General features: G+C 67.1%; 2 protein-coding genes across 5 annotated transcripts in view; one reads left to right on the plus strand and one right to left on the minus strand.

The window, feature by feature from the left end:
- Positions 1-3,207, plus strand: part of PCSK7 (proprotein convertase subtilisin/kexin type 7) — a 39,763-nt gene extending 36,556 nt beyond the window's left edge. For 2 of the 4 annotated variants that reach the window (XM_075909336.1, XM_075909335.1), the window contains exon 16: positions 323-3,206. In XM_075909336.1, coding sequence (XP_075765451.1) covers positions 323-742 — 420 coding nt within the window. In that variant the 3' untranslated portion in view covers positions 743-3,206. Of the gene's footprint in view, positions 1-322 lie in introns of all 4 variants that reach the window. The other 2 variants (XM_075909337.1, XM_075909338.1) reach the window with 1 other exon arrangement.
- Positions 3,208-5,216: 2,009 nt separating this feature from the next.
- TAGLN (transgelin) lies at positions 5,217-12,545 on the minus strand. Its single transcript, XM_075909351.1, has 5 exons — positions 12,433-12,545; positions 8,210-8,408; positions 7,879-8,056; positions 6,975-7,077; positions 5,217-5,897 (listed from the first exon to the last, which is right to left on the minus strand). Exons 2-5 carry the CDS (start codon positions 8,387-8,389, stop codon positions 5,753-5,755), a joined length of 606 nt encoding a protein of 201 aa, XP_075765466.1. The 5' UTR covers positions 8,390-8,408; positions 12,433-12,545; the 3' UTR covers positions 5,217-5,752.
- Positions 12,546-14,774: the final 2,229 nt, after the last annotated feature.

A 14,774-nucleotide genomic window follows, 5' to 3' on the forward strand; every position in this document is an offset into this window, starting at 1 on the left:
TGTCCAGAGACCAGAAAGTCCAGTCCCGGAGCCCACCCACCCCTCTTATCCGCTAGCCCAGGTGCCCTGGAGGCAGGGAGCCAGCTGCCCCGGGTGGTTGCAGCCCCTTCTGGGAACGCAAGGCTGTCTGCTCTCCGCCTTGGTGGCCAACACGAAAGTGCAGGCTTGTTCGAGGCCTGCCCTAGGGCTCTCCCCTCTCAGGCCAGCTGGCATGGCTGCCGGCTTGGCACCCAGCTTCGGGGGAGATGATATCAGCTCTTGGGTTTGGATAGGAGGCTTTGCCTTCTAATGGGGCTTTCTCCTTCTCCTCTCCCTCCCCCAGATGCTGATGTTGCTCGGGTGCTTCGCGGTCTTCTGGGCCATCTACTACATGCTGGAGGTTTCCCTGTTGAGAAACAAGGTGGTTTTCAACCTGGCGTGCCCCCGCTTCCCCGCCTGCAGATGGCCCCCCAGGGCTGGGCGCTGGCAGAGCGTGGAGAAGGGGACGGACACCGAGTCCATCCCGCTGTATGGAGAGAAGGACACGGAGGGTGTTGAGATGGAGTCGGAGCATCCACTGCCCAGCCCGGAGGCCCCCGAGAGCTTAGGGGAAGAGGGAAGCTGGAGCCCTCAGACCCCGGTACCTCCCAGCAGTGGCAGGAGCCCAGGCTGTCGCGAAGTTGTCCATTTGGGGTCAGGCTACCTCGGCCGGGACCTGGCCTGTGAGCTCCTGGTGGCAGACAGGGAGCAGCAGACGTGCTAGCTGGAGATGAGCGCTCAGGATGCTGGCTGATCCTGGCTATCGTCCTCCCTGGGTGTGGGGGGGACTTTGCTCACACCCTCCCAAGCCGCCGCAGGCTTTCCCTGTGTAACAGGGTCGGATGTGGCTCTGACAGGCCCGCGGCTGAGGCGGGACCAGCAAATCGCTCTCGACATTCCCCATCGCAAGAGCGAAACGAGCCTTAACTTGCCTCATTACGGAGACCGGCCAGCGGCACAACTCAGGGCTTCCCCCGCTTCCTCGGGCCTAGGCCCTGCGCTCCCGCAGCACTCGGCATCCGCTGAGCGGAGCTTCCTTTCATTCCCGGGGCGCCCCGCCCAGGGCCAGCCTGCCCGCTGAAGGGGAAGCCCGAGCTGACCGACGGCAGCCCGCGAGCCTGAGCACGCTCCTGGGGCCGGCTTTGGAGCGGCGCTCGCAGGCACTGGCCAGAGGAGCCGGAAGGTTTCCCCGTGGCGGGTGCCCTCCCTGGTGCATACACAGCCCGTGCCTTCCCCGGGCAGGGCGGGGATGGGGGAAGGGCCCTCGGGAATTCTCGGGATTAGCCCAAGGAGAGGCCTCAGGGCCTGACTCCTCACAGCAGCTGGACCCCAGCGTGTCTGCGTTGCCGTCAGTGGCCGCCCTGGGAGAGCAGACAGGCCCTTGGAGCTGGACTCGCTCCAGCCAAGCCCCGCGGCAGCGCTGCTCGGGCGCCAGGGGTGTCTCTGATCCTGCAGACGGGAGAGTCCGGCTTCCGGACCCTGCTAGGGTTATGCCCAGCCCCGGACTTGGCCCAGTCCCCTTGCCAGGAGACTCAGGGGTGCCCCCGGTGGAGGAGACTGTCACCCCTTCATTCCAGGCCCTCAGTGAGCCGGGTGGCGCCCTGGCCCCACGCTGTCCAGGAGCCTAGGGTGATGGTGTCTCGTGGCCACCCCCTGAGGGGTTAACGTCTCTGCAGTCCCTTTGGCCTTGTCGGGTCTGGGCCCGAGTCTTTGAGGTGCCTCCCCAGAGGGGAGTCCAGCCAGACCTTCCCTCCCCCTGTCCCCAGCATGGGCTCCGTGCCAGCTGCCTCGGGTGGGTTTGGTACCCCGGGCACTTCCTGCTTCCAAGAGCTCGAACCGAGGGTCACTCCCTAGGCAGGCTCCTGAACCCCTTGAGACGTTGAGGGGCGTGGGGAGCGGACAGCCGTGCCCGCCTGCAACCAGCAGGCTGGAAGGCCGGAGCGAGGCTGTCCCTTCCCCGCAGGCTGCGGGGAGCCCGGGCCCTGGCCGCAGGCGGGTAGGTGCCCTTGTGGCTTAGCTCAGGGCTGGGCTGGGCGCCCGGGGCCTGCAAGGGGCAGAGTGAGGGTCCGTGCAGTCGCGGCCCCAAGGGAAGCGCAGTTGTCAGCTGTGGCTTCCCCAGCCCTACCCGGCGGGTTAGCGGGATGGCAGCAGGGGCCCTGTCAGCGAAGGGCACCTGGCTGCCTTTGCATCGGGCCCCGTGGCTTCCTGTTTTCATGGCACAGGGGCAGGGGGAGGGTCTCAGCCGGGGCCCTGCGTGGCCAGCAGCAGCCGCAGTTTGGCTAGTAGTGTTTGCTATAGTCCCAAAGCCGCTGTCCTCCCTCTCCGGTCTGTGCCATGGCAGCTCCTGCTGGGAAAGTCTCTGCGTGGGACGGGGCCTGGGCTGTGCTGCCTAGTGCCTAGTGCCTAGTGCCTAGCTCCGTGGGTCTGTGTGGGAGGGGAGCCTGTGACGCTGGCCAGGAAGCTAGCCTAGGTGAGGGTGCTATGCAGTGCGAGAAGGCCCTAGACAGGGTGTAGCCGCTTGGTGGCCTGTAGAAGCCGACAGGAAAGCTAGTGGTCTCTGTGTGGCCAACCGGAGTCTTCATTTCCCGGTTCCTCAGCCAGCTGCCGTCCCCTGCTGCCCTTGCTTGCGGGGCTCTGCCTGCTGCCTGCGTTTCATCGCCAGATCTCCTAAGAGGTGGCTAACGCTAGCCGAGCGTGGACAGAAAGACGCCTCTGCCCATTTCCAGTGGCAGCAATTGCCCCGTTCCCTGCCGGCCGACACGTTTGGCCCCTCCTCTCACCCACTAGCCAGGGGAAGGTGAAGCGAGGGCCGGCACCGGCATTCCCAGCAAACGGCGGGGGCCCAGCCTGTGCGGAGAGGAGGTGCCTTTCTGCGGGCCTAGTTTCTATAGCACGGCTGTGTCGGAGCCCCGGATGGGCCAGAGGAAGCGAGTGCAGAAGGGTGCTGCGCTGGGTGAGCCTCGGGAGTGGCAGGACCCTGAGGCCGGCAGTACATTGCACGGCGGGCTGGGTGTGTGACGGTGCCCATGTGTCTCTGCCGCGTAGCGCGGTGCTCCAGTGGGGCGGAGGGGTCGGCTGCGTATGCAATCGCCCGTCACACAAAAGCTTTTCTTTTTCTAAAGGTGGGGGTGGGGGGGGATTTTTTAAACAGCAAAGTCCTTTTTGTGCAGCTTTCCAAAATAAAGTCTTGAAAAACCGGACTGGCTGCGGAAATCTCTCCGTGGGCCACTCCGCTCGCTGCGCAGGAGACCAAGATCCCTGGGCACCCACCAGCAGGCCGGGGGACGGGGAGCGTAGCTTTGACTGACTCTTGGGGCTGCTCTTCAGGGGCGCTGAGCACCCACGGAGCCCAGGGATGTCAGTGTGTGTGTGTGTGTGATGTCTGACACTCAAGCCCCGCCTGCATGGGGTGGGTTCTGGCTGCTGGTTGTTGGCAGGTGCGACAGCGAGTCGGGGTTCCTCCGATCCTGCAGCCCCGTAGCAGCAAGAACAGACTCCACCAGCCAGTAGAACAGGGGGGTTTATTGCTTCTCCAGGATACAGCCCAGCACAGACGTGGTGTGGTTACAGGAGTCTGGGCCAGGATGCCTCAGCCCCCTTGATGCCTCAGCCTGGGCCCTTAGATTCCAGCCCTCTCCTTAGTATGTCTCCTCCAACCCAAAACTGCCCCTTCCCCCGCACACTCCCTTCCTTAGTTCCCTGGCTGTCCTCAACCGGTCTGACCGGTTGGGTCTTTGTCCACCTGACCTAGGCAGCCCATCTGCTGTGCAGTGCTCACAGGCAGAGGCCAGTGTCATCCACAGCTCACAGCCCAAGCACAGCAACCAGCAAGGAACTGACACTACATCACAGCGTGGATGAGTCAGTGGGAATCACACCGCACAGCGCAGAGGGGCACCGGGTTACAGAGCGGACAGCCCCCGCACTACGCCACAGCAGGCGCTGCTCCCCAAGAGGCTAGCAGAGCCCTGGCAGAGGCATTCATCCCTCACCGTGCCGCACATTGCCACCGGCCTGGCTGTTCCCTGCACAGAACCACACAGCACAGCCGGCGACTGACTGTCACCCCAGCGGCCATGGCGAACGGCTGTCCTGCAGAGCACTGAGAAGCCGAGCCCCAGGAGGTCTCAGTGCCGAAAGCTGACCTACCTCCACGATTGTTGGAATTGGATGGCGATTGGGTTTCAGGGGTGTATTTCCACTGCTACTGACTGAGCTAAGCCATACTTTAGACCAGGGGTGGGGAACCTACGGTGTGGGGGCTGGGTGCAGCCCCTGGCATGCCTGGATCGGGCCCCTGAGGCTCAGGGCCCCTCCCAGCACTTGAGAGCCCGTGCCGGCGCTCCAGACCCCCGACACCCCACCGTGAGGCTGGAGCCCACAAAATCTAGGCGGGGCTCCCCGGCCTCTGGTGTGCGAGGGGAATGTGGGGAGCGTCTTTCTCCTTTGCTCCTCACTCGGGGGCCATGTCAGGGAGGGGTGGTGGGTTAGTTTTCGCTTCGCAGTGTGTGCGGTCCCGTCTGATTTTATTGCGGGCAGCAGCCCCCAGCTCACACAAGGTTCCCACCCTGGTGTAGAAGGGCTGACAGGTCAGCGTCACGTTCCCTGCGTGGGCGCCGTGACCATGCAAGGCGCGCCCCGGGCTCTGCAGGCCCGCTGGAGGATGCCGGGGAATCGACGACTGGGATGAGCAAGCGAGCCAAGCTCCATCGCCCAGACAGCCAAAAAGCAGCAACTCGGGCCAAAGAGGCGCCTAGGCTGCATCATTCAAACCAGAGGGTGAAAAAATCAAAGGCCCCACCTCTGTTTCCAGCATGTGCGTGCCGGAGTGATGGGGAGTAACGACGGCGTCACTGCCTTACGCAGCTCCGGGCGACATCGGCGCCCTGCTTTTGCGGGCCAGTCACGTGGCTGCAAAATCAGTCCCGTCTGTCTGTCCAGCAGGGGATCTGTTTGTCCAGCTTTTAAAGCCAGCAGGACCCCCGGGAACCGTGTGCTCAGCTGTGCGTAACAGGCTGTGGGGCTTCCCTGCATTCACTCCGGTTTGAAATAAAGCAGGCCCGTTAGAACCTCAGCCCACCTGCCAGCCCCCTCCTCTGGAGCATTTGCCGCGTTTCCTCTTGAGTGCTTGTGCGCACTCGGGGCAGAAAATCCCGGGGAGCTAGTGAGACTTTACAAAGAACTCTAGAAAACTGCACGAGAGTCATAATTCTTCTTTTAATGTGACCCCAAAAGTAGAAAAGAAAAGTTAGTTTGACGCCCTGCCCGTTTGCAAGGATCTCTAGCAAAGCACTTGGTTTTGCTTGTGCAAGATTTATTGAGAGGCTGGGAAAGCCTGAGATACTTTCCAATGCTGCCTTCTTGGGGGCAGGGGTACCGCGGGAGGAGGGCTGTAACAACCCTGTCCCAAACAGGAGGAACCCCTGGCTCACAGTACAGCTAAGTCATGGGGAGAGAAGCAGAGAACATGCACAGGCCGGAGAGGAAGGGCGGCACTGGGGAAGGAGCAAGGCTGAACTAAAACTGCTCCTAGAGAGAACGCTTGGGAGGGCCCCGCCGCGCTCCACGCATGGCCTGTGGGCTCTTTGGAAGTTACCTAAATGAATACCGCGGGTTTGCGTTTGTCCGATTGCCTGGCGCGCCGCGGGCGCTCTTCACATTGGCTGCAGCCGGGCTCTAGGCAGGAGCTGGACCCAGTTCCCGTAGCGGGGCGTGTTCTCTCCGCCGGGGCTGTCTAACCGATGATCTGCCGGGGTCGCCCATAGCCTGTCATGCCAGCCTGCGAGGCCCCCTTATTGGAGCCCATCTGTAAGCCGATCACATTCTTCCCTTCCTTCAGCTGGCCGTCGGAGAAATCCCGTTTGCACTCCTGCGCCTTCCTGGAAAGGGAGCGACAGTCAGACCCGGGGACGGCCCTGCCATGAGGCCAACTGAGGCGGCCGCCTCAGGCGCCAGACTGTGGGGGGGGGGTCGCTAGGACCCAGAGTGTAGAACATGGTCTCTGCTGCTGGTGCCGATGGAGTCTCCTGCGCTGGATGCTGGGCTGGGGGAGGCTGGGCTGGAGGAAGGAGGCACCAGAGACACAGGCAGGCAGGAGAAAAGGGGGCGTCTTTGAGCTCCCCGCCTCAGGTGCCGCAATGTGCCCTGAGAGCTTGGCTCTGCCGTCCTGGGCAGCCCAGCCCGAAGGGTCGCAGCTGATGGATGGGGGGGGGATAGAGCAGAGATGGGAGGGGGCACTGTGCCCTTCCCCACCACAGCCCAGCCGGGCTCTGCACACCTCTGGGCTGGTGGGGGGCTTCCCTGGATGGAGCCGGGCTCAGCAGCATGGCCCCTCCATCTGGAACTGGCCCAGACCTTTCCACTGGGACGTCGCTTTGCCCCCAGAACGGCTTTTCTCCCCAGTGCTCCCTGCCAGGCGGGAGCGGGGCCAAGCCCGACCCTGGCCGGGATAATGGGGTTTTGTGATGGGTGTTCAGAGCCTGACAACTACCCGGGGGATTGGCGGGTTTTGGGGAAAACCAGACCCCCCCCCCCGCTGGAAGTCTCAGCTAGAGCAGCGCCACGGACGTGTCCTGCCCCAGAGAGCTGACGGTTTGAGGGTTCCGCTTGCGGGAGCGCGGGGGGGAGCGAGAGACGCTGTGCTCCCGGCCTGGTGCCCGCTGGGACTTAGCTACCCCTGAGACCCCGTGCTCCTGGCCTGGCGCTCGCTGGGAGTTAGCTACCCCTGAGACCCCGTGCTCCCGGCCTGACGCCCGCTGGGACTTAGCTACCCCTGAGACCCCGTGCTCCCGGCCTGGCGCCCGCTGGGACTTAGCTACCCCTGAGACCCCGTGCTCCTGGCCCGGCGCTCGCTGGGAGTTAGCTACCCCTGAGACCCCGTGCTCCCGGCCTGGCGCCCGCTGGGACTTAGCTACCCCTGAGGCCGGGCTGCGGGGGGGGGGGCGCTTGCTGCTTACTTCATAAACCAGGAAGGGTCGCCGTGGTAATGTCCATCGTTCTTGGTGACCGCCAGGCTGCCCAGGGCCATGACTGTCCTCTGCACAGCCGCTATGTCCTTGCCTGCAGGGGGGAGCGGGTGTCAGCCCTGCCGGCTGGAAAGCTCTGGGATGGAGCAGCCGCCTGAGGCGCTGTCCTCCGCCCGCCACGCTGGGCAGCCTCTCAGCTGCTGCGGTGCCCGCAGAGGGGAGGGGCAGTGCCGGGCGCGCCTGGACCCCAGGAAACTGCTCTGTTGCCGCCCCGACATGCACGCATCACTCCTGGGGCGCCTCCAGGAGGGCGACCCGATAGCCTGATTTTATAGGGACAGGCCCAGTCTCTGGGGCTGTGTCTCATACAGGTGCCTATGACTCCCCTCCGCCTCTCCCCCGACTTTTCATGCTTGTCTGGCGCCCCTTGTCCAGGGGCACAAAACCCCTCAGTGCTCCAGCTCCGGCCTCCCAAGACGCCCCCTTAGCTCCCGGCTCCTGGCTTTGCTCTTTGGGGCTGAGCTGTAGAACATGCCTGCGAAGAGACCAGGCGTTGCCTGCTGGCGAGTGAGTCTCTGCCAGAGCTAGCCAGCGCAGCGCCGGGATTACACGCCAGTCACAGCAGGGCCTATCCTGTTTACATCCGGGAGGAAGCCCAGCTATGTCTCCTACAGGGAGCCCCTCGCGCCAGCTGCGTTTCCTCGCACGCCCCATCCCTGTCTCCCTCTCATGTCTCTTGGTTTCTGCGTGGACGGAGCTCTTGGAACAGGGGCCGTCTCTTGTTCCGTGGGGCCCTGGCAGTGGTGGGGGCTCCTGCAGGCTACGGTAGCCCAGGTGTGCCCCCGGCTCGGCCCATCACACCAGCCGATGTCCCCCTCCCGTCCCTCCCCCGCACCTTCGAACAGGTCGACTGTCTGGAAGATGTCGGTTTTCACCACGCCGTAGTCCTCTGCTGCCTTCAGGAACTGGGCCACCTGCTCCATCTGTTTGAAGACCATGGTGGGTGGAGGCTTGGGGATTTTCACAGGCTTGGAGCCCTCTGGGTACAGGCTGTTGACCAGCTCGCTCAGCACCTGCCCGCAAAGGAGAGGTGGGTCAGCAACGCGCGGCGGGCAGGGGCCGGCCCTCGGGCGTGGCAGCAGGGCATTAAACGGCACAGTGCCCAGGAGCCAGCAGCCAGCCTGGCCGCCGCCCGGCCCTCGGGAGGGCAAACGAGCCGCACTTACTATGCCGTTCTTCAGCCAGACCTGGAAGCCCAGCCGCCCCCTGTCGGGGCGTCCCACGCCAGGCCCGCACTGGGCCACGATCCACTCCACCAGGCGCTCCTCCAGCTCATCGTCGTACTTCTTCTCGATCTTGGACTGCACGTCCCTGCTCAGCCCGTAGGACGGCCCCTTGTTTGCCATGGCGCTGCTGGAGCGAGCCCTGCGGAGGGGGAAGTTGAGAGAGCCCTGCCTCTGGCGCAGACGCTGGGCTGTTCTGCTGGCTCTCCGCCACCCGCTCAGCCCCTCCCGGGCCACGCAGACCATGTGGTACGGGGGAGGCCACTTGCTGCCCACACGTGCTAGAGGAGTCCCATTCTGCAGCCTGCAGCGGGATCTAGGGGGACAACGGACCCCCCCCCGTTTTCTTTGCCCTCCCCAGCACATCCCACGGCAGTGCCGGAGTCTGCACGCTGCGCTAGCGGGGGTGCCAGCCGGCCCAGATCCCACCGCAGGAACAGCCCCCTTCCAGCCGCCAGCCTCTGGCGCAGCTGTGGGCGATGCTGCCGGAGGGGCGCAGCCCTGGGAAGACACAGCAGGTGGGCTGAGCCGCAGGAGTAGCCCAACTCCCGCACCCTGGGTCTCCGCGAGGCCCCTGGAGCAGGGGCGTGGACAGGGCAGGGGAGCCTGGCTCCCGGTTTAGCCACTGCCCAGCAGGCAGAGCCGGCGCCTTCCCCTCCCCGCTGCCCTCTGCCATCTTGTCCTGGGGATGCCCTTACATGGCCATCGGCGCGGCTCCCGCGGCCTCGTTTTCCAGGGCCGGCCCAGCCTCAGGGATCTCAGCAGGGCCTGGGCTGCAGAACTGCTCTGCCTTTGCCGCCTCTGCGTGAGCCTTTCCCAAGGACGCCGCCCGAGCCGGGCACGCGGGGCAGCTGGGCCATCTGCCCACCGGGCGGGGCAGCTGCAATTGCACCCGCGCTCCCACCCCGCAGGCCCGGGGGCATTCTCGGGGGCCCTGCGACGGCGCCCGCCCCAGGAGGAGCGGCTGCAGCCTGCCAGGGTCAGGGGCTGGCTCAGCGCGGGGAGGCAGGCAAAGGCAGGGCCAAGCGCCAGGGGCTGCTGCAGAGCCAGAGACGAGGGCGGCCCAGGGCCAGCAAAGCAGCCAGCGCGTGAGGAGGGGCCTGGGCCACGAGGCTGGGGCCCACCGGGAGCTTCGGCTGGGTTTGCCGCCAGGCTGCGGGCCGCAGGACCAGGTCACGTCAGCAGTGAAGGCCCTGGGCCGCAGCTAGTGGAACTCCTCCAGCTAGAGTGTTACTTGCTTCTCCCGCAGGGGACTGACCCCGGCCGGGTGCGAGGGACTCAGAGCGGGGCCGCCCTGGGAATCTCTGCAAACAGTCGGGGCTCTGAGCCCGGGGCGGGAGTCACACCCGCCCTCCCATTGCTGGGGCCGGCAACGGCTCCCTGCTTACCCGCTGGGCATTAGCCCGGGAGGAGCCGCCTGCCCACGGTGGCTTGGCCAGTGGACTCTGGCCGCAGAGGCCCGTCCAGGAAGTCCAGCCCTCCGCGGTTAGCGGGTTATGCTGTGACCGGTTAGCGCTGGAAACGGCTATTTCCTGCCCCGAGACGGGACGGGGCTGCCGGTCGCGCGCAGTGCACTGCCCGCCACCATGCGCTGGCTAACGAGACAGGCCGAACGCCCCTTGGCCGCGGAGCCAGGCCCGCTGGAAAACCTGCGCGCTTCCCGGGGAGCTTCTCTCACACATGCCCCACGGCCGCCCCAGCAGGAGGCTGTCTCCCTGGGGACACCCGCTGGGAGAGGCACACGCCCCTCGGCTTGACCCCTCGGGCCCGGCCACGCAGCCCCCACCGCGCCACGCTGCCGCTCCTTGGAACCTCCCAGCTGGCCATGCCCGGAGGTGCCCCTCTGGCTTGGCCCGTTCCCCCATTGGGTGGGGCGCGGGGGGGGCATGCACTGACAATTGGCGCTTTCCCAGTGAGCTCCCAGGAGAAACGGAGAAACCTGCTGGCTCCCCAGGGGCCGCGCCCGGCCCGGCCTCAGGAACGCCCTGGCCTGGGCTGTCAGAGTGCAGGGATCCGGCGGGCGAGGGGCCGGCAGCCCTCCCTCTGGCTGCACGGGGTGACGGCCCCGGATAAGCCGGCAGAACCTGCCCGTCAAGGCCGGCTCTCCCTGCTGCAGGAGCCAATTGTCACCTGCATTGGCCCATCCTGCCGGGGCGCCAGCCTAGGAAACGCGCCCCCGCTCCGGCGGCCAGCCACTTCCGCCTCCGCAGCATCTCAGAGGGCCAACCTGCCCTGCTGGCTCTGCCCAGGCCCCCCTGCATCCAGTCCCCCTGGGCGCGGCAGCTTCCCCGGCCCCGGCCAGTAGAGACCTGCCTTGACACAGGCTCCCCGGGACCAGCTCCGGTGGGGCTCGGAGATGGCCCAGAGAGTGCGGAACAGCCAGGCCTGGGCGCGTCCCTTTCCAATGCCCCAGGCAGACACGCGATGGAGCTGGCCGCTCCTTGGGTGCCAGGGGGTTCCTGTTGGCCCCCGGCAGAGGGAGGGTCCCAGAGGACGCCAGGCCTGCAGGGAGCGCCGCCCCACCCTCCCCTCAGGGGCTGCACGAATAGCACCCGCCGCACAGGCAATGGCCACGGCACCTGGGGCAATTCCTGCCGCCAGGCCAGGACGAGCCCCGCAATCCAGCGGTGCGGAGGAGACCAAGCCTAGCACGGGGCGCGTCGGGCCACCGTGCCCTCGCTGCCCTGCCCGGCTGGAACGGCAGGGGCGAGGCCGGACGTCTAGGAATTCCCAGGGCTGGGCGGCCTCGGGCGAATCCCCGGCACCAGGCTGGCTGCGTCACAGGGCAGCGGGGCCTGCTCCCGGTGCCCGGCCACTGGGCCGCTGCGGGGAAGGCGCCGGATCGGCCCAATGCAGCTGAGCGCTAAGTGCAGCTCCCGGCGCGTCTGCCCAGGGGCGTTTCTTGGGGCCCAGCTGGCTTCGCCCCCAGACGTGCACCCTGCAAAGGGGCGAGGCGCTACCCAGCGGGGCTGTGTGCCCACCGGTCCTACGGGCGGCCCACGAGACCCGTTGTTTAGCGTGGCCCACGCGCAGGTGGCCAGATGGCGCTGGTTTCCGGCGGCGCGGTTGTCTGCCTACCGGCGTTCCTAGAGCGAGGCGCCCGTGAAGCCAGGGCGCTGCCTGCGCGGGGATGGCACACGGCATTGCCTGGGGGCCGGGCGCCCCCTCTGCGGCCAGTCCCAGCCCTGCCACGGTTCCGTGGGCACCGCCCGCGCGTTCTAGGGACGCCAGCGCCCCATTGGCTGAGCTGGAGGGCCGCCCGCTAGCCTAGCTTGCCCATCATGACTAGCCATTGCCACGGGGGCGGGGCTGGCAGCAGACACAGCCCCCGCCCCAGCCAGCTTCCTGAACTCGCTCTGGCAAGTGGCCTGTCGCTTTGGTGTCGTGCTCGGTCCTTTGAGAGCCCCTGGGAGACTCCTATCGGGCGGGGGCTCTGCTCCCCCCCCAGTGGCTGGGCCAGGCACACGAGCCCTGAGAGCCCCTGAGCCCCACCCTGGGCACCGTTTCCAGCCCCGGCAGGGTCCCTTGGTCAGAGGCCATTACTTCTGCCAACTCCCCAGTGCCCGCCTCCTGCCCCACGCCCCTCTGGGGCTAGCACACCGTGCACCCGGCCGGGCAGGGCTCACTTCCCGCCCCCGGGGGCCAGGCATGCAGTGGGAGAGACAGACAGAAGTTTCGCTTGGGGCCGGGAACCTTCTTCCTTCCTTTAGCGAGCTGGCGGGAGCCCGCGGCTCTGGGAAGCATCGCTCAGCACAGCTGGCTGGGCGGGCACCGGAGGGGCCCTCACAGAGGCACAGAGGCCCTCAGCATCCCCCTTGCGCTCTCCGGCTGGGACACTGCTCAGCACAGAGAGGGGACAGGCCCCGCAGCCAGCCCCCGCCTGCCAGTGCTAGCACACAGGGACGAGGGGGGTCCACAGGGAGCAGCCTCCCCCCAGAAACCCCAGAAACCCGCCGAGGAGCCAAGGGCCCCTGTGCCAGGCTTTGCAACGGAGAGCCTGAGAAGCCTGCCACGTCCACCACTGGCTAGAGCCCCTGGCAAGGCCAGAGCCCAGAGCAGGGCTGCAGGAGGGTGCCCCGGCTTCCCCCGCTGGCTCGGCCTGCAGTCTCCTTCCCCTGCTCTCCCCGGCTGCCCGCTCCAGGCTGCCAGCTGGAGGATGCACTTACAGAAGATGCTCACGGTGGACGCGCTGCTCCGGAGTCTGGGCTCTGCAGACGCTGGAGGCTGGCCCGCGTGCTAAAAGGCCAGCTGTGAGGACAATGATGTCACCCCCCCCCCCCCCCCCCCCGGCTCTCCCTCCCGCCCCCGCCCCGCCAGCCCCTCCCCAGGCCCCGCATCACAGCAATGACTCCGTGCCCAGGTACCATATTTGGGGAAAGGCTGGGAAAGACAGTGACTCAAGAGCCTGCGGGGCGCATTCCCCACATGCCTGAGAGCCAGGGGCGCGGGGCTGGGGCACAGCAGGGCCTGGGGGCTGATGGAGCAAGTCCTTTTATAGACAGGAGCACGCCAGGCTCCAGCTGAATGCACAGGCAGCTCCGTGCTCTGGACCTCGGAGCTGGGTTTCCGGCGTGCGCTGGGCAGGGCTGAGCCTCTCCGGGCCGGGGCAAGCGGCTGCGGAGCGGCCAGAGGACGAGGCTAGCCCCCTGGGAGGCAGGGGGACCATGTGGCTGGCTTTCCGGCAAATCCCAGGGTCGGTTTCGTAGAGAATCCGTTCCTGCCTCGCTCAGCAGGGCCCCTAAAGAGCCTTCCCCCCGAGGGGCCTGTTTGCAGAACCGCCCGGCAGCCGCCCCCGGCCCGGCGCTCAGCCCCTCGCAGAAGGGGTGTCCAGGGGCATGTGTGAGAACAGACGTTGTGGGGAGTCGGCCTTGGCCCGGGCATGGCAGGGGTGGAGGAGTGACCGTCCCCCGCACGCCTGTCCCGCCCAGTGGCCCTGCGAGCGCCGGCAGAGAGAACGAGGCCACCTGCGGCGTAGCCCAGAGCCAGCAGCTTTTCGCTCATGCCGGAGAGGCTCCGCACTAGGCTCCGGGAAGCCGCTCGGGGCTGGGAGCGGCCGGCCGTGCCCAGGAGCTTGGGAAGGCCCACAGCCCAGGCGTGCCTGCCGGTGCTGCGGGGCGCGGAGTGGAGGCAGGAAGCGATTGGCTGGGCTGCCAGGGCCTCCCGGCTGACACAAGCGGCAGGGAGTGCGGGGTCTGGCCTCCAAAGGGGGCTCTGCCGGCACAGTGGCCCAGCGCTGGCCCGGGGAGGGGGCTGCCATTCTCTGCCTGCCCGGCCCCTGAGCGAGGGAAGAGGCTCCTACCGGCACTGACCCAGCCCAGCCCGGCTCGGGGGCTGAGGCCGGACCAGCTCGCAGCACCGGCGGGGGGCGGGGCGCATGGCCTTTTAGCTGGGAAAAATGCAGTTTGAGCAAATGCCCAGTACCAGGCAGGAGACCAACCCCACCCCCGAGCGGTCACAGCCCCGGTGCGAGGTGGCACTGGGCGAGCGCCACCCTCTCAGCCGCAGGGAAGCCGCGTGTGCCCCAGGGCTGCCCTGGAGCGGGGTGCACGTCTCGTCCTCCTCCCCCCGGGGAGTGAAGCAAAGTCGCTGGGCCTGAGTCTCCCGGCGCGAAGGGTGCCCCCTGCCGAGGCCCATTGGCCGCCCCACGCCGGGTCGGAACGAGCCCCACGCACGCCAGGGAGCTGCTGCCGGGCTCATGGGAGGAGGGTCGAGCGGGTGCTGGTTTCCGGCGGGGCCGCGCACCCGTTGCTGCCCAGTGGCAGTGGGGCACGGAGCGGCGCTGTCTGAGGCGAGGCGGCGAGCCCCACGCTCCCACGGCGGGGGGGAAGGTGCAGCACCCGCTGAGCCCCACGGTTCCACTGCTGGACGCTCAGGGGTTAACGAGCCGTGGTCCTGGCGCCCTGCCCAGGCCGCTGGGCCAAGCTTTGTCCTGTTGCGAGGCAAGTCTTCCAGCAGCGCAGCAGCGTGACGCCGCCCGGCTGGCTTGGGCCGCGGGATGGGAGCAGCTCTAGCAGGCTAGCAGCCCGGCTCTCACAGGCAGAGCTGCGGGCAGAGCGGCCCCAGGGACTCCCACCCCGGGGCTGCGTGGTGCAGACAGAACCAGGGGGCTAGAGGCCGTTTTCTCTGGGCTGGAGGGGGAGGTGGCTATTTGCAATAAACCGCTAGCGAAGGGCACGGCCGGCTCGTGCGCCCACCTTCCCCTTTGGGGCAGAGGCGGCAGGGTCACCGTCAGATGGCTCCGGCAGGGCTCGTCTCGCCCCGGGGCAGTGTCACGGGGGGAGCCCAGCCCTCCACGGCCGGGACGGAGGGGCAGGAAGAGAGCTGTGGGTGGAGGACCCAGAGAGCATCCCGGCCAACCGTTTCTGAACACCCACAGTCCGCACCCAGCAACACCCGCGGCCAGGGCCCCGCCGGCTCTGTGCGGAAAGCGGCTCCTGCCCAGGGGAGAAAACTGGCTGCTGGACTCCGCACCAGCCCCAGTAGCACCGCCAGGCCTAGCCCCACAGGG

Source organism: Pelodiscus sinensis, chromosome 26 (assembly GCF_049634645.1).
Source record: "Pelodiscus sinensis isolate JC-2024 chromosome 26, ASM4963464v1, whole genome shotgun sequence".
NCBI lineage: Eukaryota > Metazoa > Chordata > Testudines > Trionychidae > Pelodiscus > Pelodiscus sinensis.